This window comes from Rhineura floridana, chromosome 1 (assembly GCF_030035675.1).
Source record: "Rhineura floridana isolate rRhiFlo1 chromosome 1, rRhiFlo1.hap2, whole genome shotgun sequence".
In the NCBI taxonomy this organism is placed as follows: Eukaryota; Metazoa; Chordata; class Lepidosauria; order Squamata; family Rhineuridae; genus Rhineura; species Rhineura floridana.
Genome location: NC_084480.1, coordinates 170,865,872 through 170,891,900, shown reverse-complemented (window position 1 = coordinate 170,891,900; position 26,029 = coordinate 170,865,872). Strand labels below are relative to the sequence as shown.

The following is a 26,029-nucleotide window of genomic DNA, read 5'->3' as shown; positions in this document are numbered from 1 at the left end:
GAAAAAGGTGAAATAATAGAGCACAACAAACACACACACCCAAGTAACTACAAATGAGAACAAATTATCAGACCAAACCTGTGGTTCTTTACTTCAGAGTACTATGCCTCTTCATTTCAAAGTTTGAGGTCTGACCTCAAAATCAGCGCGACTAAGAGCGCCGCCAAAGGGAGCACAAACGTACTTAGAAAGAAGGGCCAATGAATTCAGCGGTCTTTATTTCCTATTAAATCTACACAGAATATCAGATCGTACAAGAGCCACTATAAACCTACTTATTTGGGAATGAGCTCCATTGAACCAACACACATTTCTAATACAAAAATACGAAAAAAAAAATCTGTCCTACGCTGGTATGGCAAGCCGCTTGTTTTAATTCCCGCCACTTCATAGGCGTTGACGATGCAAGAGTAATTTACTATCCTCTGCACTATCCGAACAGGCTGGTTCATGACAGATGCTCTTGGAGGTCACTGATTCATAGGGTCGCCATAAGTTGTAGTCGACTTGGAGGCACATAACAACAACAGTTCTATCCGATCTCTTCAATAAAAGGTTTTCCCCTACCTACGGCAGAGACTCATGTGGCCGGTTACCTACTTCCGCTAGCACTCATCTCGCGGGATATGCGTCTTTCACGCAAACAGAAAAAGAAAGAGATAGAACAAGTAGAATGACACATACATTATCCCTTCCAAGTTCTCTGCGATGCATTCCGGTTTCAATAGACCTTTTTCTGACAGGAGTGAAAGCTACCTATATAAATTAGAGGAGAAATCCAAGTGGCATGGTACTCCAACATGTTCCTCCAAAAACAAAAGGTAGTAGAAAAAAATGTTCTTTAACTTGTGTCTTATTTCGTGTGATTTTTTTTGTTTCAAACATTTTCAAGCGCAAGTCAATACAGCAGAAGTTTTCTGTAGGCGATTTCGTGCTGAATTTGCTGCTGGGAGGAATGTTTTATATGGGGAGAGATGATCCAGACCAGCCTCAGTTTTATCCCAAGGGGCAGCTCTAGGTTTTATGGGGCCCTCGGCAAAGTGCCCCCTCACGTCCCCTCCTTTGGCAGGCTTACCAGGCATCAGTGGATGAGAACAGACAAGACGGTCCAGCAGCGGCGCTGGCAGGACCTTGTATGCTAGCCGGACTCTTCATTTTTAATTCCCCCCCTCCCATGCAATACTATTTGGTTGCCACACGACAGGGATGACCCCAGTTTGAGGGCCTGATTCCCCCTCCCCTATTTTTTCTGTAGATGCAAATTGCGAGTGCTCTTGTGCATACATCCTGCTTGTGAGATTCCCATATCCGGTGGTCCCATACCTGGTTGGCCACTGAGAGAACAAGATACTGGACTAGATGGACCTGATCCAACAGGCTCATGTTTTTAAACCACATTTTCAGCCTCACTCTGACCTCCAACCAGCAATGTTAACAATAAATTATATTGCAGGGCTGTTGTAGATTGTTCTGTCATTCAGAGGGCCCCACCCCACCACAGAGGGACATGAACTGCTTTTGCATTGGAATTTGTTTTGGCTGAAATAAAAATATGTATGATTTTTTTACAGAAAGACCCAAGAAAGAGTACAGACCATTCTCTTTGCTGCTACTTTTGTTTCCAGGTAAACATGCTGGTGTCCACCAGTCATTATGGCTATAATAAAATCCTGGGTTTCTCCAGTTCTCCCTTCTGCCTTATTATAGCTGTGATTGGGTACAAAGTGCCCTTTCCCACAAAAGAAAAGAGGACTTCATGTTCTTCTTAACCCAAGTCTTACTTTGTGTGAAACATGTGATTCCCCCTTTCTAATATTTAAACATACTCCTGCCTATGCAAATTTCAATGCCAATTCAGTTCATTGCCCCCACCTTGCAAGTTAGGAGAGCTAAAACTAGGAAAGAGTGGGTTATTTGACAGCCCTAACCTATTGCAGGGTGAGATCGGGGTAAGGCAGAGACTGCTTAAAGTTTTTAAACATTTAAAAACACAACATGTCTGCCTGCAAGTAAACAGAACAGTGTTTCTGAATGTATGTGAGTACTGGCTTTTAGCAGGGAGGGGGCCTGGGAATTAGTGCCAGTCGGAGAAGTTTATCTCTGTGGTGGATTTTTGGCGGAAGAAATCCAAACCAACCAGCCTCAGTCCCACCTATAATATTAACAGGACCTGCTCTAGAGGGTAGTTATAAACCACTATATTCAAGTTGCTGCACTGCTCCCTCCATTTTGAGATAATGGACTATTTGCATTTGGATCGACAATCGCAGAGCTATTATTTTACAAATGTTTTAAAACTTTAAAAAAATTTTTTAAATATGGCTTGAATCGGAAAGAAGATTAAAGCTTGTCTATGCCGCTGCCTTTTGTTTCGAAGGCTGTCAGTTACGCTAAAATCTTGGATTTATCCCTTAATCCCAACTCCGGTTACGTGGGATTAGCCCCACTGAATTCAATAGGATTTTCTTACGAGTGAACATAGCTGTGAGGCTTAATTTCTATAAACAGCTTTTACTCCGGGGAAGAAAAAAATGCTGCTAATGTGTAACCCGGAAGTTGCCTATGTAGACAATGAGAGGTTTATCTACTAGAATGAAACCTCTTTTTTCCTCTTCTCCCTTTCTGAATCTTTTATATTTGTGGTTTAAACCTTTAACTCGCTATTGTGAATAAGAACAATTGCTTGAAAGAAATGAGCTTTCTTCTCGACACGTGTTTAGTGTTTACTCAGAGTTTTTTCTCGCCCGGGTCAAAACTGAGCTTTCTAAGCCTTTGGAAAAACACATATACCGTGAAACAGCAATCAACTACACAGTGCCAATAGTTCCGGAGTTAAACCGATCGGTTCTCGAGTTCCTATGACAGAATTCTTTATATGCAGGGCAAGAGTAGGAAGGACTGAGAAATTAATATAAAAACTCAAGAACCATTAAGGCTATAGGTTTCCTTTCGTAGCAGTGCATTTAAATCGTGACTTCTATCTTAAAAAAAAACACGGAAAAGGAGGACATTTTTTTCCTGCCAGGGAAGGATCACCTCTCTAAACAAGACAGAGGAGTTGAGAGGGGGGAGGATAAGAGTGAGGGATGTGACCGTTTCAAAGCATTGCAAGGAAAGAAGTCACTAGCCCCGTTTTGTTTTTCAGGGAGCGGGGGACGACGCAAAAATTGGATACTATAGTCTTTTTGAGGCACAAAGACTAACATTTATTGCAACACAAGCTTTCGTGGACCGAGGATAACTCCTAAATCATTCGGTGAAGTGGGCTCTTTTATTCCACGAAAGTTACTCCTGCAATGAACCTGGTGCCAGTACTTGTTATTTTTGTTGTCATACACTTAAATCAGCCTCTACTAAGGAATTTATATTGCGTGTTTGCATTGATCTCCATATATTTCTTAAATGCTGGGGATGAAAGTTATGTACAATTTATGGTGGGGTTTTTTGTTATCGGATTGAAAGAAGGCTGCAATCCAATACATACCTACTCAGAAGTAAGCTCCATTAGGTTCGATGAGACTTACTTCCAGGTAAGTGTGTATTGGATTACAGACAAAATGCTTTTCCAGGGAACGCCGTCTTTCCACGGTTCGCGCTCGCCGCGCGCATGTTGAACATAATACTTCCGTAGCGGCTTATATTTTTTCTTATCTCTAGGGCGGGGCATGCCCCTTCTATAGCAGCAGAAGAGGCAGTATGAGGCGCGGACGTAAGGGAGCCTGGCGGCTGCGCTGTAAAATCAGTAAGAACGAGAGAGAGAGACGCCGTCGTCATGTCGCTAGCCACGCAGCAGCAAGAGGAGAAGACCAGTGGGAACAAGGTAAATTCGGGCAGGCGGGAGAAGCTTTGGAGATGGAGTTGCTTGAGTTGGTCTGGTGTTCTCGTCTCTCTTCAGGACATTTCCCAGTCTAGGCAAGGATGTAAACTTCTGAAAAACCTTGTAACACCTCAAGAAATATAATTGTATTTATGCTTCCTAATTTCTGACTTCTTGCTCTGGAAATACTATGTATTTAACATAGGTGTTATGAAATCATTGGGAAGAAAAGAAGTTAGCTAATACGTTATAAAACGATATAATGTGTCATTGTTAAAGGCAATGGGAAATGTCGATAAGCTACTGACAAAAATAAGGACGAAAAAGCCTGTCCCAGACCAATGCTAGCGTGGGCTCTTACTCCAATCATGGTTTTGTAAGTGTGTTTGCTGTTATTTAACACGTGAATGATATTGTGCTTGTGACTGTAAGTTATGCAATGTTATACTATCCAAACAGCTGAAGTTCGCTGTGGATGGCTTCCTTTTCAGTGTGTGCCTGCAATTTCTTAACACCACCATGCCCGCTCTTCCTTGTTCTTGGTTTCATTTCTTGTTTCCACTGATGCAGGCCTGTGTCAGTATTTGTATCCTATATTATTATGCAGTGTTTTGACCTTATATCAGGCTTACTGTCATTTTGCAGAACTTAAAATACGGGCATAATTTAAACTCTAAACTAAGTAGTTCAGGCTCTTGTTAATGTACAGTATGTACAGTAATAGTTATACGTGTTTAAATATCAAACTGCCCCAGTCACATAAGGGGTGCCTGCTTCGGGGGGGGGCTCTATGTAGAAATTGGCATACATATTGAAGCACACTATTTTCCCCAAAGAATCCTGGGTACTGTAGTTTGTTAAGAGTGCCAGGAATTGTAGCCCTGTGAGGGATAAACTACAACCCACAGGATTCTTTGGGGGAAATAATGTGTTCTAAATGTTTCATGTGTACACAGATAGGAAGTTGCTTTATACTGTCAGATGGCTAGCCCATGTCACTCAGCAATGTTGACACTGACTGGCAATGGTTCTCCAAAGTTTCAGGCAGGAGGCTTTCCTAAGCCCTACCAGAGATGCCAGGGATAGAATCTGGGACTTTTTGCATGTGAAGCATGTGCTCTGTCACTGAGCTACAGCCCTTCTTTCTCCCAGTTTGCTTCTATTTTCCCCCCTAAAATCTAACTGCTCCCTTCTGTGTATGTGATGAAGTAGTTCTGTGTTAAACACATAGAACTACTGTGTTTAAACACATAGAACTACTACCATTATGTTTAGTTTGGCCCTTGAACTCTCCTATTAATGTCAATGGGACTTGTTGCACAATTCTATATGTATTTTCTTGGAGGCCACTGTATTCAGTGCGGCTTATTCCCAAGAAAGTATGCATAGAACTGCAGCCTTAAAATGTTTACATTATGCTCATATTTTAATATGTCCTCAGATAACTAATATGGGGTCTCCCGATTGTGAACTGTATTCTTGTTTTTTTAAAAGTAAAATAATTGCTGTAGCCAATTCATACAACACTTTGGATCAGGGATGAGGAACCTTCAGTCCTCCAGATGCTGTTGAATTACAACTCTGATCTCTGTTCATTGGCCATGTTGGCTGGGACTGATGGAAGTAAGAGTCCAACAATGCCTGGAGGGGTACAGATTCCTCACACCTGTTTTAGATCTTTAGCCTACCAGCAAGGTTTGTGTTGTACTTGATTTTTTGGGGTGGGTGGTACAGTGTCCTAGCATATTTTGATGCATTTAAGATAAAGAAGTATTGCTATTTTGTGGGTTTGTTCAAGATGTTATTCGAAGCAGACATTTCAGGTGGTGGATTCTGGATACTGTTGAGGGCTGCAAAGTAGAAAGTAGATGGAACTGACTTATGGGGCAGAGTTCACTAGCAAGATCTACTATGCAAGCCTCATTGAAATGAATGAGTGTTGTTCAAGAACACTATGTGGTAGCCTAGTCCTTTGTTCGTCTTACATCATTGGTCTAAATTTTATATACAAAGATGGGAAATCTCTCTTCCTCTCCCTCCTCCGATAACTATTGTGGATGTAGGCAAGGTCAGCTAGACTTTGCTTTTGCTTTTGTTTTTATTTTTTTACATATACTTTGCCTGTCTAGTAATGACTTGACATGGGTACTTCACTCAAATACAGCAAAACTGTAGGTTAGCAATCCTGACATCAGTTTCCTCAAAATGTTGTTGTTGTTGTTGTTGTTAGTAGTAGTATTTATTTATTTATTTATATCTAGTCCTCCCTCCCAAAGGAGCCCAGAGTGGCAAACATAAAAAAATCAATTTAACAAGAAAAAGAAAAACATAATAAAAATGTTTTATTTTTTAAAAAACACAATTACAATTAAACATTCTAAAACACAGTTAATTTTTTTCGTAAAGCACAGTTAAAAGATTCTAAAATGCAGCTTAAAAACATTCTTTCATCAGGTTGCCAAGATCCCTTCAGCCATCAAATGCCTGGGTAAACAGGAATGTTTTCAAATTCCTCCTGAAAGTTGATAGTGATGAACACAGATGCACTTCATTGGGGAGGGCATTCCACAAACAAGGAGCTATCACTGAAAAGGTCCTGTCACAGGTCAGCACCAATCGACCAGCACTTGGTGGCAGCACCACCGACAAGGCCTCTCCTGCCTATTGTAGGGCCCAAGCTGATTGATAATGGGGAAGGTCCCATGTCATTTAGGGCTTGATATGCTAGTACTAACCCTGAATTGGGCCCAATAGCTTTCTGGCAGCCAGTTCAGCACTTTCAGGACCGATGACATACGGTCCCATTGGGCTGCCCCACTAGCTGCAGCCTCCAGACCATCTTCAAGGGCAGCCCTACATACAGCTCATAACAATAGTCCAGGCAGGAAGTGACCAGAACATGAACAACTGAGACCAGGCTATCCCAGTCCACCAATGGCTATAGCTGGTGAATCAGCCTCAGCTGGACATAAGCACTCCTAAGCACAGAAGCTACTTGGGACAAGCTGGAGTCCAGGAGTACTCCCATAGTATGAGCCTGCTCCTTTGGGGGAGTACAGCCCATCCCATGACAAGTTATACCTAATTCCCGGACATGGGAACTACCCACCCACAACACTTCAGTGTTATCAGGATTCAGTCACAGTTTTTTGGCTCCCACCAAGCCCATCACTGCCTCCAGGCAGCTGTCCCTTCACAGTCTCTCCTATTCAGGTGCAATGAAGAGCTAGAGCTGCATATCATCATCATACTGATGACATGATGCTCCAGATCTCTGGATGACAGCTCCCAATGTTTTAATATAATGTTAAAAAGCACAGGAGACAGAATGGACCCTTGTGGGACCCCACAGCCCAGACTACAAACTTCTAGTACTCCTTTCTGGTAGCTGCCCTCCAGATAGGAGGGGAACAACTGCAATACATTGCCTCCATCTCCCACCTCCTTTGGTTGCTCCAGAAGGACACTATGGTCAATGGTGTCAAAAGCAACTGAGAGATCAAGGAGAACCAACAGATAAGACTTGTCGGGGCCCACACAACCCATATTCAGGACCGACTAATGTCAGATGAGGACTAATTGTCCACAAGGTCATGGGGAGTGGGGAAGTGAAAGGGCTGCCTTAATGTAATAATGAAATAATTGTCTGCTCTAGTCATTGACTTGGGAAGAGAACAGCTTTATTCAAGAAGTTGCTTGCAGGAGTTTCTCACTTATGAGAGAATGGTCCTTGGCTTTTATTTATTAGGTTTATGTCCTGCCTTTTCTCCAGTGAGCTCAGTGTGGTATATATGGTTCTACACTCACAACAATCTTGTGAGGTACATTAGGCTGAGAGTTAGTGATTGGCTGGGCGGGGTCACTCAGGGAGCTTCGTGATTCCATAGAGATTTGAACCTGGATTTCCCCTGTTCTAATCTGGCACTCAAACCACTATCCCGTAGAATAGCAGCAGGTTTACATAAACATGGATTTGGAACCCTGTGTGAGACAACAAGTAGCTGTTGGAATTTTGAGGGAAGTGGTTAAGCATTGCCTGCCTGTTTATGCTCAAAATCTCCCCTCATCCCTTCCCAGGGCTGCTTTTTATTTTTTAAAAAAAACTTTGTAACTTAGGTAGCACATACTAATCACTCGAGGGTTAGTGTGTGTACAGCTTTGCCTTTTCAAAAGCTCATATGGGCCCAATTATAATCTTTATGGCAATTAATGCTGATAAAATATTTTTCTAGCATTGATAGACTTTCTGGCTTAGCTCTGATTAGGATTTCTTTTAGACTGTATACTATAGGAATATCAACTAACATCTGGACAGAGAACAGGGTTTTTTTATGGAGCTCTTACATCTGAGTAAAGAGGCCCATATTTATCTGCTAATGATGGATTTCTAAGGGTCATCTATTAGTGGAGATGTAAGTTAGAGATGTATAGTTGAAACAATTCAGTAACCATGGAAATAAAAAGAAAGAAGATTAAGTTCAAATTATTTGGCAGAGTGAAGAAGAGGAAACAAAACTGCATGACAGGAAGGAAAGCTGGGGTGAAGCCAGGGAAAGAAATAATAATGTTTCCTCCCATCCTTCTGAGGATGAACTGAAAAAGTTGCAAAAATTGTTCAGATTATGGGTTCACGCATAACTCTACTGAGTAAATACTGCTAAATAAAAATATATAACAAACCAAAGTAATTATACTTGTAGTGTAATTCAGCAAGTCCTATTGATAATTTTTAAAAAAACAAAAAAGTTCACGTCCTACATTATGCTGTATTTAGTTACAGAATACAAGTAAAGATCTAGAAACTATAGATGTCAATGTGATTTTTAAGATTGGCTGATGTGGATGATGCTCTGTTTCTTAGGTTACCTTTTCAGAAGTCTGCTAAAGAGGGTAGTGGAATTTAGGCATACTGCATAACTTCTCAGTTTGTGACTTTTAAAATATTTTAACATTGTGTTAATATACTTAAAGGCCTTAATCCTAGACTCTACTTCCTAAGAGTGCCTTCTTCCAATATATCTTGTGGTTGCCAAATGTGTAGGCATCTTGGATGCCAGAGGGGAGCTGAATGGATGGGCAACTTGCTACTTAGATTTCTGCTGAAAGAGCAGAGTCCTCTATCCAGCAGCCACACATCGTAGGGATTCAACACTGTAGCAGTATAAGTACCTTTGTCTTCCAACCAGCAAGGGAAAATAGGAAAATCTGTTTAAGGAGAGGTGCAAAACATGAACATTTAAGAGTACTAAATTATATTGCTTCAAGCAACTTCACACTTTCCTCCATCCTGCTTATTATTGTTACTATTAAAATTTATTACCTGCCTTTCACCCAGAGGTCCCAGAGCAGGTTTCAACAATTTTAAAACACATAATTAAAACAGTTAAAAACAACCTAACCAACATCACAGAAAATAGAGTGGGTCCTAAAAATATACACATCTCAGGTGATTATGCTGTGCCCAAGCTACTCCACATTTCTTGCGAGTGATGCAGTTTTCATAGTATGGCAAGATGTTTTACAAGAATTGGAAAACTGCCACCACAGCATTCAGTCGTCTGTATCCACATTGAGGTGCTCAGTGACTCAGAATAATGTTACAACGTATTAGTTGTAGAAGCTATGGGTTGTACGTATCACACTGCGTAAGTGGAGTTCCACTCACACAACAGAACTTCTGTTTTCTCTCTTCCACTCACCCCACTCTTCCAAAATCTGCTCCAGTGGGTTCCGCAACCCTCCAGAGTTGATCGGAGGGGGGGGCCTGGAGAGGACATTGGCTATAGCCCTAAATACCTGACAGTCCAGTGAAATAGACTACTACTGGGAATATAGGTCCAGAGCTTGTTCTCATTTTGAGATTGTCATCAACTAAACCCCTTGTTGAGACTGGTTGTCTTGAAAATAATGGGAGATTTGATTTTGATTAGTCCTCCTGTGTTGTAGGGTTCACTGTGAGACAAGCAATGAACATGCTGGCAACCCATCAGTAGCATAACATGTGAAGTGATCATAAGCTCAGCTATGAACTTCATACAGAATTTGCTTCTAGAACAGAGTGCTATCCGAGAGGAAGCTGTTTCCTTTGTTTATTAGCCCTTTTTCACATACTCTGCAATTTATATTTTGACAATGAAGCCTTACTGGGCAGTTAAGATAAGTAACTTCAAAACAGCTGTATAAATCTTTGACAGTTCAATGTAAGAATTAGTGCTGACATGGCATACAGTGGATTTATGTGTAACTTCAGAGACTTAAAAGCTCTGGTTCAGTTAGAGTAAACAAAGAGGTCACAGAAGTTAGGGTTTGTGTATTAATGATGGGGAAGGGATGAGCAATATATTAAGTGAGGTGCTCTGGGATACTTGTGAATAGCAGGACAAAAACTGTTGATTATCTGGAAAGGAAGAAAGGGGTGTTAGCTCCATCTGTATCCCTTTTAATACCTCTCCTACTACACCCAACTTTTGTAAATGCAATCAGACCTTATGAGTTGAAAAGATGGAAAAGCGAAAATTTAAACAGACTGAAGGACTTTTGTAAAGACAGTCAGTCCGTGATAGGGCAGGAAATAAAGGCCCAGCTGCAGGATATCCCTGTCCCCTGGCTGCTGTGGAGACACTTATTTCCTCTTTTCTACCTGAGGAGGAAATCAAAGGCATGACCCATAGGGAATTAACTAAATGGGAAACTAATTTATTATTGAATAAACCCAATAATAAAAGGCAAGTCTCCACATTGTATAAGATCCTATTAGAGACTGACACAGGCACTACAGATACTATTAAATTCCAGTGGGAAACAAATCTTGAGATTGATGAAGATCAGTGGCTGGCCTCGTGGGAAAAAACACAATTTAAATCGGGATTGGCTCATACCAAGAGCCAAATCACAGATTGGTGCATTTGGTATATGACCGGATTGAAACCATCTCACATTACTAAAACACTACTTTGACTATGCTGGAAGGGATGTGGAGCAATAGGCTTCTATTTTCATATGTGGTGGTCCTGCCTATAGATACAGGACTTTGGAGAAAAAGGTTTTGGGGAAATTCAGGTCATTGCAAATCAGGCAATAGAAATGACACTGCAACTTGCCCTTCTTAATATATTTCCCCTTTGCAACAAATATTTGAAAAGGGAGGATTTCATCTGTCATCTCTGATTGGCAGCAAAGGCACTCATTGCAAGAACTTGGAAAGGTCTAGATCTGGAGAGGTGGTACACCAAAGTGTGGCAAGTGGCCCCATTACAAAAGTTAACTGAAAAAAGGAAATTGGTTAGTGGTCAAAGGAAAACAGACACATTCACTCCAGTCTGGTATGACGTTATTTATTTATTTTATTTTATTCATTTATATACCGCCCTAAGCCTGACGGCTCTCTGGGCGGTGTACATAAGGGATAAAAACAGCACAATATATAACTACAATAAATATAATAAAGTCAACAACCAAAACCAAACAAATAACAACAAAAAGCAAACAGCATCATAATACAACACTAAAAGTACAGTTAAAATACACTTTAAAAAGAGATTAAAATACACTTTAAAATGCCTGGGAGAATAAAAAGGTTTTCACCTGACGCCGAAAGGATAGCAGCGTCGGTGCCAGATGCACCTCATCGGGGAGACTGTTCCACAATTCGGGGGCCACCACAGAAAAGGCCCTAGATCTAGTCACCACCCTCTGAGCTTCTCGATGAGATGGCACTCGGAGGAGGGCCTTAGATGTTGAGCGCAGTGTACGGGTAGGTTCATATCGGGAGAGGCGTTCCACAAGGTATTGCGGTCCCATGCCGTGTAAGGCTTTATAGGTCAAAACCAGCACTTTGAATCTAGCCCGGAAACAAATAGGGAGCCAGTGCAGACGAGCCAGAACAGGTGTTATATGAGTGGACCTTCTGGTCCGCGTCAACAGTCTGGCCGCTGCATTCTGGACTAGCTGTAGTTTCCGAATTATCTTCAAGGGCAGCCCAACATAGAGCGCATTGCAGTAGTCCAATCTAGAAGTTACCAGAGCATGAACAACAGAGGTGAGGTCATCACCGTCCAGATAGGGACGTAGCTGGGCTACCAAACGAAGATGGTAGAAAGCATTCCGTGCCACCGAGGCCACCTGGGCCTCCAGTGACAAGGAAGGATCGAAAAGAACTCCCAAGCTACGAACCTGTTCCTTCAAGGGGAGTGTAACCCCATCGAGAACAGGATGAACATCCACCATCTGGGCAGGGGAAGCATTCACCAACATCGTCTCAGTCTTGTCTGGATTAACTACAAATTAACTACAAGCAATTAGATATCTACCCCCACCATATGCACAATTATGGTTGGCATAGAGGCACAACTGATTTCATGCCAGCTGTTCTGTACCTAGAAAAATCACAAACCTAAGGGAGACAAAAGAAACATAAATTAATAATTATTAAATAAATATTGCAGTAGTCTGATCAGATCCACACAGCAAAGGTTTTAGGAATGAACCTTCCAGGGCATTAACCAGATACAACCTGCTATCTCTCTTCATGGATAATAGTTGAGGATTTTTTGTAAGATAACGCTAGGAGCTAAAGGAGTTATCTAAATAGTGTTCCCCACCCATTTTCATTTTATATTCATAGGGAGGAATGGGTAATTAGGGTGGTTATTGTTATTTAGGTTGTTGTTAAGTTAACCTTAGTTCAATTTTATGTCACTTTGTACTACTGTAAACCATCATGCAACTTGGATAAGGATTTACCATTGGAATTGTATTGTTTATGTAACCTTTTTTTTGTGATCCTTTATAGCTTTCAAAAACATTTTACAAAAATGTACAGCAGACTTTTTTTGGAAATAGCAGCCTCTGTTTCCAAAATGGCCTGCTTTTGATTTTGTTTAATTAATTTATACCCTGTTCTTCAATGTTTTAACATGATCAGTGTGGCTTACAGCTAAAAACAGGTATGTGATCAACCAATCAAAATAAAAGCAGCAGTTAAAACAGTTCCACCCCAAAATAAAAATTAGGTATGAAAAGTCTGGAGAAATAAGGACATTGGAGTTGGTGCTGGGAGAGTACTTCATAAATTAGATGTTACAACCATAAAGCCCTTCCCTCCATTTGCAACCTGTCTTGCCTCCCTTAGCAGAGGTGCTTCGGGGGGCTCTAAAGATGGACAGATTCTTATTAGAGTAGGTAATACTTTTGTACCTGTGGTGGTGCCACTTTGGGGATATAGGAATGGTACATACCAGTGGAGGTTTGTTTTACTTGTGATTAAACTCAGACAAATGTACCTGCTTTCCAGGGGCAAGTATCTCTCACCCCATGGCGAGAGATTCACAACAGTCTCGAAACAGTCACTCGTACAGCAAGTTGGCCAAGAAATAGCAAGCATATTTAGTGCTGTTTCTGTCCTTACCTTTCCCTTGAATTCTCTGAGCTCAACTTGCTAGAGGGCTGTAGGAAGATGGGGATCTTTTCTACAAAGCCTGCATGGGAGAAGAATTTGAAGAGGCAACTCCAAGTGGCTGGATACCGAGGCCAGCCCAAATATATGGATCCCTGGTGAATGTTTAATAGTAAAAGGTCAAAGGCATAACAGAGAACTGGGAGGCAGGATAATGTATGCTGGAATGTGAAACATTAAATAATAAGCAATTTGTATGTTTTCGGGGGGGGGGAGCAGACAAACCTTTCTGTACCTTAGAGCTGCTGTGATAGTGAACATGGTCTAGTCTAGTGCAGGGATGGCTAAGCTTTTTTGGTCTGAGGACCACATTCCCTGTTGGCCTAGGGTACCAGCAGCGGTATGACCAAAGAAAAAAGGGTATGGCTACTCCACACTCGTGCACACTCATGTATGTATACATTTGCAATGCACATGCATACAGACAGACCACACCTGTATGGATTTTTGTGTGTATCCTGCATACCACACACACAAACAGACCATAAACAGTTTGTGTGTGAATGCATGCATGCACACACACAGGCCACACATGCAACACACAGCGCAGGAGAAGCTACTCTTGCTGTTTGTCAGCAGCTGTGGTTTTCAGTTTTTCTTCCTATCCCAGCACTGTAATGGGGAGGAAAATTGTACCAGAAGACATGATTCTCCTCCCCATTGTGGCATGTAGCTCAAGGCTAGGCATCAGCTCTTTTAAAAAGTCTCTTTCCTGAGTCCTCTGGAGTTCATGGCCTCCTTCCCCAACACTCCAGAGTTTAAGGAAGACTATCTTTTGTAAAATAGTTTCCTGAGCAGTGTTGGAGATTGTGAAGTGCTGGATGTTGAGTACCCAGGAATGCAGAGACTACGGACATCCGTGCAACTCTGCACTAATGTAGTATGTGTCTTTCCTTCCCCACCCCTAGTGCTACTGCCCTTGGGCTAGAGGTTTGCCACACCTGGTCTAGTGTGAAGATGCTAAAGGGGAGAGTTGGTGGGAGATAGGACACAGAGCTGTGAGCAGGTGGAAGAGAATGTCTAGTGAGGTACGTCTTACTTATTTTTGGTCAGTGTGAATCAAGGGAAATCCAGGCAGTTAATGGGAGGCCTGTTGGTTAGCTTTTAACCAAGATAGTATAGTTGACCTGAAACACAACCCAGCAACAACAAGGACACAATAGCACCCATTCCCAGTGATGGGTACTGAGGCAAAGTGAGCTGGAGCTCACCAGCTGGCATGTAGATTTAGATCCAAATCCACTTGGAACTACAGGCAGCCTGCAAACACACAGGGTCAACCTAATGCCAAACAAGGATAAGGAAAGGTGATAGGAGCCAGATAGGCATGCAGAGAGCCAAATTGGGTTAGAGAGTCAGAATGTAAAACACACCTTACTGGAGGTAGTGTAGATAATTACTTGAGAATAAAGGAAACAGAACTAGATAAAAGGGAAGGGGTATTGTTCAGTGATGGAGCATATGCCTTGCATGCTGAAGGTCCTAGGTTCAATCCCTGGCATCCCTGGATGGGGCTGGGAGAAACTCCCTGTCTAAAACCCTGGAGAAGCTGCTGCCAGTCAGTGTAGACAATAATGAGCTAGATGGGCCAGTGGGTCTGATTCAGTATAAGGCAACTTTCTATGTTCCTATGTAAAGGAAAGAAATCAGAGCACATATTCACTATTAGGCAAAAAAAACTTTGCAGTTTAAGAACGTACCTATTAATGTACTGCCGCCAAGTCAATTCCAACTTAGGGTGACCCTATGAATAGGGTTTTCATGGTAAGTGGTATTCAGAGGTGGTTTACCATTGCCTTCCTCTGAGGCTGAGAGGCAGTGACTGGCCCAAGGTCACCCAGTCAGCTTCATGGCTGTGTGGGGATTCGAACCCAGGTCGTAGTCCAGCACCTTAACCACTACACCACACTGGCTCTCGAACGTACCTATAGCCAACAGATATATCTATCAAACTTTAAGAAGCAGGGAAATTGGGCAGCTATAGTGAATGCCCCAGGGGAGCAGGAGACCTGACCTCCTCTCTGAGATATTGTACTGCCCTACAAATTTGTCAAAGTGCAAACACAATTTGGGTTGGTCTTTCACAGTCCAATCCACTTCTTGTGTTGCTTAGAAGAATTTGTTAACGTGCCTCTGAGCATATGGCGAGTGGTGGCAATACCTGCCATCTCCAAAGATGGAGAATTATATTTTTGTATGTTTGTTGGTGTTCTTACTTTGCTTCTTTCCTGTGTTAGTAATGTTTCTACAGAGAATCTAAACTAGAAAATTTTATTTCCCTCATTATTCATCCTAGAAATCTGTGTCAAATTTATTTTTATTAATTTCAACGCCTTTTTATTGGTCAATGTCATATGATGGTGAAGACAGCCTTTTTGTATTTCAAATTGTTTGTTATGTTCTATTTCTATTTTGAGTGCATTAACAGTTGAATCTGAAACTGCAGTTTGATGTAAAATCAGACTGATTACAATATGTTGCTCCATCAGCAATGACTCTTAGCTGTTGGAAAAAAGAGGATGCATGTTTGCAGCCTGCTATTTTTAAACCACTTCATTTAAGGCAAGGTGGGCACAGTCAATTAAAAACACAGAGCAAACCTACAATTTTGCTAGAATTATTTCGTCTCCCACTGTTTTATCTTGTGCAAATTGAGACACTCCTGAGGTCCACTGGAGACTATTCTGCAGAACAGTCAGTGCCATTATTCCACAATTGTTTGGAGCTTTCTGTGTGTGTGTTGTAAAGTGCTGTACTTCACATATTAATAATAAATAATAATAATAAGAATTTAATTTATGTGTCGCCTATCTGGCCAGTGGCCACTCTAGGCGACGTACAACTCAGTTACAATAAAATACATCATAATAATACAATACAAACGATAAAAATTATAAAACAATGACAGTTCAGAGTAATAGGCAATTAGTCATAGAGATTAACCCTCCCCGGAAGTCCCGAAGGCCTGTCTGAAAAGCCAGGTCTTCAAGGCCTGGCGGAATACATTCAGGGAAGGGGCATGCCGGAGATCATACGGGAGGGAGTTCCAGAGAGTGGGGGCCGCCACTGAGAATGCCCTCTCTCTAGTCCCCACCAACCTAGCTGTTTTAGTTGGCGGGACTGAGAGAAGGCCCTGTGTGGCTGATCTTGTCGGGCGGCATAATTGGTGGCGTTGGAGGCGCTCCATCAGATAAGCTGGGCCGAGACCGTGTAAGCAGAAACACTGGCATGGCTCACTCACATTTCTTCTACAGATCATTATCTAACCTTAGTATTGCACAAACACTCCTGTTGGGTTTTTCAGGATATTCACAGAAACAGAAGCAAAAGAAAATGATTTACTGTAAGAACCTTTTCTAAAATTGCAAAATAAATCAAACATATTTAACATGATTATCTGAACTATATCAACTGTTTTAATATTGTTGCTTCTTCCCTCCTAAAACAAGATTAGCACAGCACATATCTTGTTTCTGTTATTTGGGCTGATTGCAGGTGTTGCCACCATTCACCATATGCTGAGAGGTACATGTTACCAAATTCTTCCCAGCTACACAGCAAGTGGATTAGACTATGAAAGACCAATCCAAATTGTGTTTCCGTTTTACAAATTTGTAGGGCAGTCCAATATCTCAGAGAGGTAGTCAAGCCTTCTGCTCCCCTGGTGCATTCACTATAGCTGCCCAATTTCCCTGCTTTTTAGATAGAAATATGTGTTGGCTATAGGTACATTGTTAAACCACAAGGTTTTTTGCCTGTTAGTGATTTTCTCTGCTTTTTAATCCGGGAGGTAAGAAATGGGATCTGTGCAAGTTTGCTGAGAATGGATTGATCATTTGCACGCTTATTGCGTTCAGTGGGATTTACTCCTGTGCAATCATGCTTAGGATATGTAAAACTGACCATGGGGAGGGAGGCCTGGAGTGGGTAGGGGATGAGGAAGAAGAAAGAGGGGAGGAGAGGAAGGAAGGGGGAGGAAGGGAGAGGAGAGGGGAAAGGCGGGTCTGATCATTTGCATGCTTATTGAGGTCAGTGGCATTTACTCCTGTGCAGTCATGGCTAGGATAGGTAAAACTTACCATGGAGGAGGGGAAGGGGAGAGTAAAGGGAAGGAGGAAGGGGAGGAGAGGGGAGGAGAGGGGAGCAGAAGGAGGCGATTGAAGGGGAGGGGGTGGGAGGGGTGAAGGAAGGGGAAGGGAAGGGGTGAAAGGGAAGAAATGGGAGGGAGGAGGAGGGGAGGGCAGGCTTAATCATTTACATGATTATGAGTTCAGTGGGATTTACTCCCGTGCAGTCATGCTTAGGATAGGTAAAATTGAACATGGGGAAGGAGGAGGGGGAAGGCAAAGGGGAGGGGAAGGAGGGAGGGGATGGGAAGGGGATGCAGATGGGGAAGGGAGGGGTGAAGGAAGAGGAAGGGGATAGGAGGGGGAGGGGAGGCAGGTTTGATCATTTGCATGCATTTTTAGTTCAGTAGGATTTACTCCCGTGCAATCGTGCTTAGGATAGGTGAAACTGACCTGTGGGAGGGGTGGCAAGGGGAGGAGGAGGGCAGGAAGGGGAGGGGGAGGGAGGAAGTGGGAGGAGAGGAGATTGGATGGGTGGGCACTGGGCAGAGGGTAAGCCCCTTTCCTTTCCAAAAGGAAAACATTGTGAACAGTATCATTCTTTTTCAGGGTTTCCCCCACCTTTTTGTTCTACAGCAAGCACATGTAGCCTCCCACCCAGATTTAAACCAAAGCTGTCCCTGGTCACATCTGCACCAGACCTTTATTTCACTTTAGACAGTCATAGCTTCTCCCAAAGAATCCTGGGAAGTGTAGTTAGTGAAGAGTGCTGAGAGTTGCTAGGAGATGCCCTGTTCCCCTCACAGAGCTTCAATCAGAGCAGCTGACTGTTAAACCACTCTGGCCACTGGAGCTCTGTCAGGGGAATAGGAGTCTCCTCTCAGCACCCTTCACAAACTACACCATTCAGGATTCTTTGGGGGAAGCCATGATTGTCTAAAGTAAAATAAATATCTGGTGTGGGTGTGGCCCCCTGATTAGGTAAGCCAAGCAGCTGTGAGTCTGGTTTTTAGAACACTGACAGTTGGTTCTTGCTGAGCATATCTGGCCTTATCATTGAGTTCAATGCTACATTTCTTCAAGTAATTAAAAATCAGCCAGGCATTTTTTTTACTTCTAAACTGCAGAAGATGGTCAGAGTATGGGGCAAAGTCAGTAATAGGATTACAGGTATTCTGTGAACATGGCTGATTTTTAATTAATTACAACAAATTATGAGAACTCTGACAGAAAAAAGTCCAAAAGGGATATTTTTTTCCTGTTTTTCTTTTTACACTTTGAATTCTCGATTCTCTCTGTTTTGTGTATCGTCATGAAAATGTAGATGGTTGTTAAGCAAGCGTTTCTGAGTTCAGGACTATAAGTTTTGTGAGGTTTTGTTTTGAAATGAGCTTATGGGAAGCATCAGAATGGCATGGGGGTATTTTCAATTTAACATTGCAGAATGCGAAAAATCCATGCTGACTATAGTATTCAGCCACTCTCATGGCTGTACAATATTACCTATTCCAAGGGGAACGGAATTAACCAGTTAATTAGCTGCCGCCCTGGGCTCCTACTTATAAATCAAATAAATAAAAAATAAACATTTAATAACCCCCTGTTTCTTTTCCATATCTTTAACATCTTTACATTTCTGATACACTACAAATCCTGTTGGGTGTTAAATACTACTGTGTCCACATCTTAAAACAATTCTGGCTTAAAGAGGAGAATAAGCATTGATTGTCTTCTGTCTGTGTTTGAATAACTGAATAGGTAAGCTACCCGACAAATCCTTTTCCTGTTTAACAATGAAGCTTGGCTTTGGTTTTGTCTCCTGGAGTATTAACATGTGGTACATTTGGGATATACAGTGCTTTCGACTCTCTATAACAATTTGCTCAAAAGTGGGTAAATCCCAAAGTCAGTTTGTTGGAGGTACAAAGGAGAAGCACAGGGAGGATGTTATGTATCATGCCAGGTGTAGGGTGGGTGAGCATGGCTTCTCCAAGACGGCCCTATGGGCCAAGTGGGGAGGTTTAGTGGGCCAAATTTGACCCGGCGACCAGAGGTTCCCCACCCATGGAGTAAGCTCTTGATGAAATCTCGAGCCCTCTAAAGTTTCTTCTGTTTCCATTTCAGATGAGATCTGTGACTGTGGATTTAAATATTGACCCTTCACTGCAAATTGATATCCCTGATGCTCTCAGTGAAAAAGACAAAGTGAAGTTCACAGTCCATACTAAGGTAAAATGGCGGGGGGGGGAGAGAGAGAATTAAAATTGAAAGAAAGCTACAACTTTGTCATGTTTAGTGATCTAATGCTTAGATTAGTAAACATGGGTTGCCATTGAATCAAATGTAGCATTAAATATTGCATCCTGTCAGTGGAAGGATTTCCACTTGTGCAATAGAACTTCCCCTTCCTCTCCCCACATGCCCCATAAATCTTTTCTGGGGTTCTCCCTATCCTGCAGAGCAGATTTGGGGAGGAGGAGAAATCCTGGTCTCAGAACTCTTTGATTCTATGTGATTCTATGTATTTCTAACTAGGCTCCAGTTAGTGGATCTTATGGCTCTATTAAAAAAAGAAAAGTAGATCCTGAAAGCCTGCTCACCCATGCTGTAAGGGGTCTTTCTGCTGAATAGGCTCAAAAGCATATGCATTGCACTATGTTTTGTAGTAATGAGATCCAAAGAAGTAAACTGCTGATCTCTGCTTTCAGACCACACTGCCAGTTTTTCAGGGCACAGAATTCTCAGTTACAAGGCAGCATGAAGATTTTGAGTGGCTACATGATACATTTATTGAGACAGAAGAGTATGCAGGACTAATTGTAAGTATTTACAAAATCCACTCAGCTTTCCATCCATCCGTGGTCGGTAAAATGAGTACCTGGCTTATGCTGGGGGGTAAAGAAAGGCCGGGGAAGGAACTGGCAATCCCACCCCATATAAACAGTCTGCCTAGTAAACGTCACAAGACGTCAACCCTAAGAGTCGGAAACGACTTGCACTATAAGTGCGGGGACACCTTTACCTTTACCTTACAAAATCTGATTTAAGATGGTGACATCTTAACTAAACAAGGAAATTAGAAATGGCAAGCAAGTAATTGAATGCATTCTTCTTTTTAATTATTAGACCTTTGTAGCACTGCTTCTCATCCCCCAGAGTATGTTGGTATATGTCAGTAGCCTTGAGATCTCCTTTCAATATGTGTGAAGATGTAGTGTGGTTCCTATGGATATTTCACAGTTATGCTACAAACCTGTACCCACTTAAACCTAGGAGTAAGCCCCATTGGGTTCCATAAGACCTACTTCTGAGTAGATGTGTACTCAACTCAGCTGTTGAGTAACCACACTTCAGCTCTTTACAGTAACTAATGTGAGTCAACCAAGTAACGAAGCATCATTGAGAGCAGCAATATGGTAATCTAATGAAGCAGTGTTACTTTGGTGGTGGCTTCTTTTTGTGAAATTGCCTCTAAAAAGAACTGCAGGATCCACATCTCTGGCTCTTCTAAGAAGGGTACAGACGGGCCCCGCTTATACGGCAGGTTCCGTTCCGGACCCCCGCCGTAAAGCAGAAATCGCCGTAAAGCGGAACCCCATTGAGTATAATGGGGCGCGTGGCGCAAAAATAATCCAGAATGATGCAAAAGCAGCTTTAAAACGGGGAATGAAAGCCACCACATTAGCGGAACGCCGGGAAGCGGAGACCCGGAAAGCGGGGCCCTACTGTAGTTAAAATCATTTTTTATTTTGCTAACCTTTGAATTGTCTGTGTGGTTTTCTGAGCAGGTTTTTAAATGCATTTTATTGTACTATTTTTGTGGGGTTTTTTAGATTGCTGAAAGTTTCATTGAAGACTGAAATAGCTGAGAGATGGCATGTATATTTGGAAACAAATTTATATGTGTGTGTTTGTTCACACACACACACACACATACACACACAGAGACATACATATGTGGATGCTTTTAGGATGCTAGGGTTCCAGATAGGATTGGCCTTGCACTTCTCCTTAAATTTTCAGCTCCAAGAGCTGAAATGTCCCTAATTCTCTAGTGTTAGGGCAGGGGTTGGCCAATGAGTAAAAAGCCAATGCAATGATTGTCAGGACTTGGCACACTTTAGATTTTATAATTTCATCTTCATATTAAATTTAAATGTTAACACACTAGACAACTTCTTTTAGTTTGTTCCAGCTTTGCATTGATTTATGATGTGCTACTTTTCCACTACTGTCTATCCTCAAACTCAGTCGCACCATATTGCTGGCTGCAGATTTGTCTTTAGCGAGTGGTATGGGAGAAGACTCTGAATAGTGATTTTCTTACCTGGATAAGGTGGTTGCTAGCAACATATCTCTGTGTCTTAGATTCCTCCAGCACCTCCAAAGCCTGACTTTGATGGCCCCAGAGAGAAGATGCATAAGCTTGGGGAAGGAGAAATGTCTATGACAAAAGAGGAATTTGCCAAAATGAAGCAAGAGTTGGAAGCGTGAGTGTGGTAATTCTTCATTAAAAGACCCTCTCTGTCCTGTGTAAATATTTACCTTGTGTAAAGGAGACTTCTGAACTGTCAAGATTCAACAGTCTAGTAAGCTTTCTGAATTTTGCATTGGCTATATTTATTTGAAAAATATAGATCAGGATTGGGGCTTCCTGCTCCTTTACATGGTTTGTTAGTTCGGTTTTGTTGGTTGCATTCATATCCTGCCTTTCCTCCAAGGACAGCACCAGATAGTGACTAGTCTAAGGTCACCCAGTGCACTTCAAGACTAAGTGCCAATGGAAATTTGAACCTAGTATCTCCAATCCGTTTAAATACTCATGTTATTTTTTATATACCACTACTCCCAGAGAATTTCACAGCCTTTTACACATTTTTAGAAATGCTACAGTACAAAATAGCTAAATACAGTACTTCTGTAAAGCAACAATATGAAACCAATCTGTCATCCAGTATTTGTGTATGATTTTAAAAAAGATGTTTTCGTCAGCCTCCAGAAAGATAACAAAGGGGAGGCAGTACAGACATTGGGATATTCCAAAGCATTAGAGCTGCTACAAAGGAGGCTTTTCCCCTGGTGGAAGGTAACCTGAGCTTCCCAATAAGATGGGTTCCAGGATAGCACCTCATCAGAAGATCTTGGGTGCTAAAACGTATATAACAGATATTCCCAGAGATTAATAAAACCAAGACATTATTAATTGAGGGTTTTAAAGTTAAGAACCAGCACTTTAAACTGGCTCTCAACTGATTTCCAGCCCTAATTCAAAGACAGAGGTGCTGTTAGTGGGTAGTTCATTTGTCCAGCTAGCAGGTGTTCATTCTGTTCTGGAGGGGCTTACTCTCCCCCCTAGGAAGGGATTGGGAACCTGCGATCCTCCAGATCTTGTTGCGTTAGGCTGGCTGGGTCTGATGGGAATTGGAGTCAACAACTTGAGGGCTACAGTTCCCCATCCTTGCCTTAAAGTACCTGAGTTGCATGTGGGGGATGGTTCTTCGATTCAGCATTGTCACTGGAGGCACAGGAAGGTATGGTGACTGGTAGTGCATTTTACCAGCTTAGCCTTTTTGTGTGTGTGTGTCCACCCAACCTGTCACGATGGAAAAACTTGCTGCAATTTATTCATGCCCTGGTAATCCCCCATCTTGTATTGCTGACAATATGGCCCATAGGCGTTGGGGAAGGTCAGGATCCAGGTCCCCATCTCTGCTTTAGGGCTTCAAGCACTTGGGGCCAGGCTAGTTGAAGGATCACCTCCTCCTACAATTACCTGTACAGGCCTTAAGATTATTTTCTGAAATCTTCTGTGTGCCCCCGCAACATGGTACGCAGGTAGCTACTAAAGTGGGCCTTTTTAGTGATGGCACCCCAGTCATAGAGTGCCCTTCCCCGAGACGTTTGCCTGGCACCTATTGTATGGTCTTCTTGGCACCAAGAGAAGACCTTTGTCCTGGCTCCCAACCAAAGAAACAGACTCAGGACTAGAAGACTGAATTTTTCTGCATGAGGCTTTATTCAGGAAGTCAGTACAAGAACCCAGCATCCCACTCTAGGCATGAATCAGAATACTGGAACATCTTTCAAGATACCAAACAGTCTATGGTCATCTCAAGAACAAGGCATGGAGATGATAGCAAGGAGTTGTCTCAACAGCACTAAACAGGCATCACCTAACTTTTATGTCAGAAAGGGGCAGGGACTGACTTCTGCATGTTAGTACTAGGTCTTTCTTACTTTTGCTGTAAGGTGGAGGCTCTTTCTGGGACCTGAAAGCATGTTCTGAAGCTGTCGCTTATCTAATCTCCATCTTGGCAAAAGCATGAACTCCAGCTCAGATTGACTGCTTTCACTTTGCTCTCTCAGGTATTCATTGAATTTTAACTGTTCCACAGCTAAATCTGGGCTGGGTGCCTGGGCAGATTAATCACTAGACGATTCAGGAGAAAGGAGGAGGGGTTCTGGGCTTTTCTCAGTAATTCTGTTAGCAAGCCCAGACCCTTCTGAACACCTTTCTCCTGTCCCTCCTTCATTCCTTTCCACATTACAGGCAACTCGCTCCTCAAGATCTGTACCCCACTCTTCATCCTCCCACTCTTGCCAAAGGATCTCCTTGGGGCCCATGACAATCTTTTTGTTTCCACCCTTTTCAATCTTAAAAGAAAAAATGTTTTGTTTCAGATTTCATGTTTGAACTGTCCAGAGAACATTTGTTCTTGAGCAGTGTATCAATATTGTAAACATACTGAGTTTTGGAATTGTACCAGAACACCACCATAATTTGCTTCAAGACTTCTTAAAGGGGTTGGGGAGAAATGAAAAGGTTAAAATTGGTGGAAGGAGAGAATCTGAGAAAATATATTAATGTCTTGTATTCAAAGCACACAAAGTTTAAAGTAATTGTAAAACACCAGAGTTTAAAAGAGACAACCAATAAAAATCTACGCAAGCCAGAGGTTAGTAATGCCTGAAATGACAAAAATTAATAATTCTAGCCCAAAGGTCTGTCGGGACAGACACGGTGCTCACATGTGCCCTTGCCAATTGCAGCGTGGGTGGTGGTGGGACGTAGATATTAGTGGAAGGGCAGAATCCTGCATCAAAATTACCGGTTGAGATTAAAGGTAGGTCTCGAGTCTGAGAGGTTGAATACTGATTTAAAATATCAAGGGGGGGTGTAGAATCTGAACTGCACATCTGGATACAAGAACAATATCTTATTGAAGTCACCCCACTTCAGCAAGGGTGATGAATTTGCTGAGATGCAGGTTTCTTTGTGTGCATCCACTTCTGGATGGAGTGTTGCATAAGTAAATATGTGTCCGAAGTCCTTTTTCTGGGGATACTCTCCACGTCTGGTATCTGGCTGTGCGTGTGGTTACTACTGCTAGATCAGGAACTATACACGTAGCTCTAGGTATATGGCCATTGCAGCAACTGATGGTGCTGATTGGGTGGTGGGTGGGAGAAAGGAGTCGTATCTGTTGTCTAACATGTAAACGAGTTACAGGATTCATCAATAGCAACTAAGTGACTGCAAGAAGTTGCCTACCTTGCTTGTGTGTACAGCCCATTACTATGCGTAAATACCTTTGTATTGGCAACCATATTACTGCTAGCATATAGGGATGACCACTTCCTCCTCTGAATCTTAGGCTGAAGTATAGGTACTGTGGGATACATTTATTTTTATTCAAATAGTATTTTTCTTCCAGGGAGTACCTTGCAGTCTTCAAGAAAACTGTATCATCGCACGAAGTGTTCCTTCAGCGAATTTCCTCCCACCCTGTTCTCAGCCAAGATCACAACTTCCATGTCTTCCTTGAGTATGATCAGGATGTAAGACACATTACATTTTTATTTATTTATGCTATTTCTAAGCCAGCCTTCATCAATGAAATCACATCAAAATTCATAATTAATAAATATATTTCAATTTAGCATGTTATATTAAGGGCTTTCAGTGCTTACCCAAGCTTCAAAATATCAGGATATCGCAGTTGTTAAGGGCCACAGCCTTAACAGATTTGTTAATTAGGTAAAAGGGATACAGTATGGTATCCAAAGCTGTGGTTAGTTCCAGCTTCACCACTACCTTGGAGCTGAATGACTGTTAGTGACAGAGGGTGAGTCTAAGTCCAGATTTGTCTATTCACTGGAATAGACATGTGGAGTCTGTGTTCCACATTACAAGTACCCAACTGGCAGCCAGTATCATCTATATAGAATGAAAGAGTCTGAAGGTACCTTGAAGGTCATTTAGCCCAACCTCCTCCCACAGGTAAAGTATTTTAAAGCCTCTTTGTTTTTTGCCAGTTAAGGGACAGAATGGACAGGATGAACACTACATTGCACTAGTGTTAGCATGATGTCACACATGCAGGTAACAAGATTGTGCATGACTGTGTACTCCAGATTGTGGCAATCATTTTCTGTGCCAGGGTACAGCTCTGTAATATGCACACCTTGAATAAAAATATGTGCAGAGCAGAATTGCCTCCTGAGTTAATGAGTCATCAGAACACTTTGCAGAGTGTACCTTCCTTGCAAGGTTCTGAGCCTTACTTTAAAAAAAAGCAGATAGCAGATATGCCTTTTAAGAATAGATAACCAATTCTGTTATCCTGCTCCTTCATTATTCGTACCTTGTCATGGAACTTGTTCCTTTACAAACTCTATATCTCAAGTTAT

At 42.1% G+C, this 26,029-nt stretch overlaps 2 protein-coding genes across 9 annotated transcripts in view; one reads left to right on the top strand and one right to left on the bottom strand.

The window, feature by feature from the left end:
- The window catches only part of MGME1 (mitochondrial genome maintenance exonuclease 1), a 29,902-nt gene extending 28,630 nt beyond the window's left edge, over positions 1-1,272 (bottom strand). Inside the window, exon 1 of one of the 7 annotated variants that reach the window (XM_061585649.1) lies at positions 1,076-1,272. The gene's annotated coding sequence lies outside the window, so the exon portion shown is untranslated. Of the gene's footprint in view, positions 1-78; positions 164-275; positions 443-567; positions 646-684; positions 801-1,075 lie in introns of those variants that run through there. The other 6 variants (XM_061585632.1, XM_061585622.1, XM_061585667.1 and 3 more) reach the window with 6 other exon arrangements.
- A 1,809-nt stretch (positions 1,273-3,081) lies between these two features.
- The window catches only part of SNX5 (sorting nexin 5), a 55,757-nt gene continuing 32,809 nt past the window's right edge, over positions 3,082-26,029 (top strand). The window contains exons 1-6 of one of the 2 annotated variants that reach the window (XM_061585591.1): positions 3,082-3,256; positions 3,658-3,820; positions 19,463-19,567; positions 20,047-20,157; positions 21,707-21,828; positions 25,054-25,177. In XM_061585591.1, coding sequence (XP_061441575.1) covers positions 3,773-3,820; positions 19,463-19,567; positions 20,047-20,157; positions 21,707-21,828; positions 25,054-25,177 — 510 coding nt within the window. In that variant the 5' untranslated portion in view covers positions 3,082-3,256; positions 3,658-3,772. The other variant, XM_061585599.1, reaches the window with a different exon arrangement.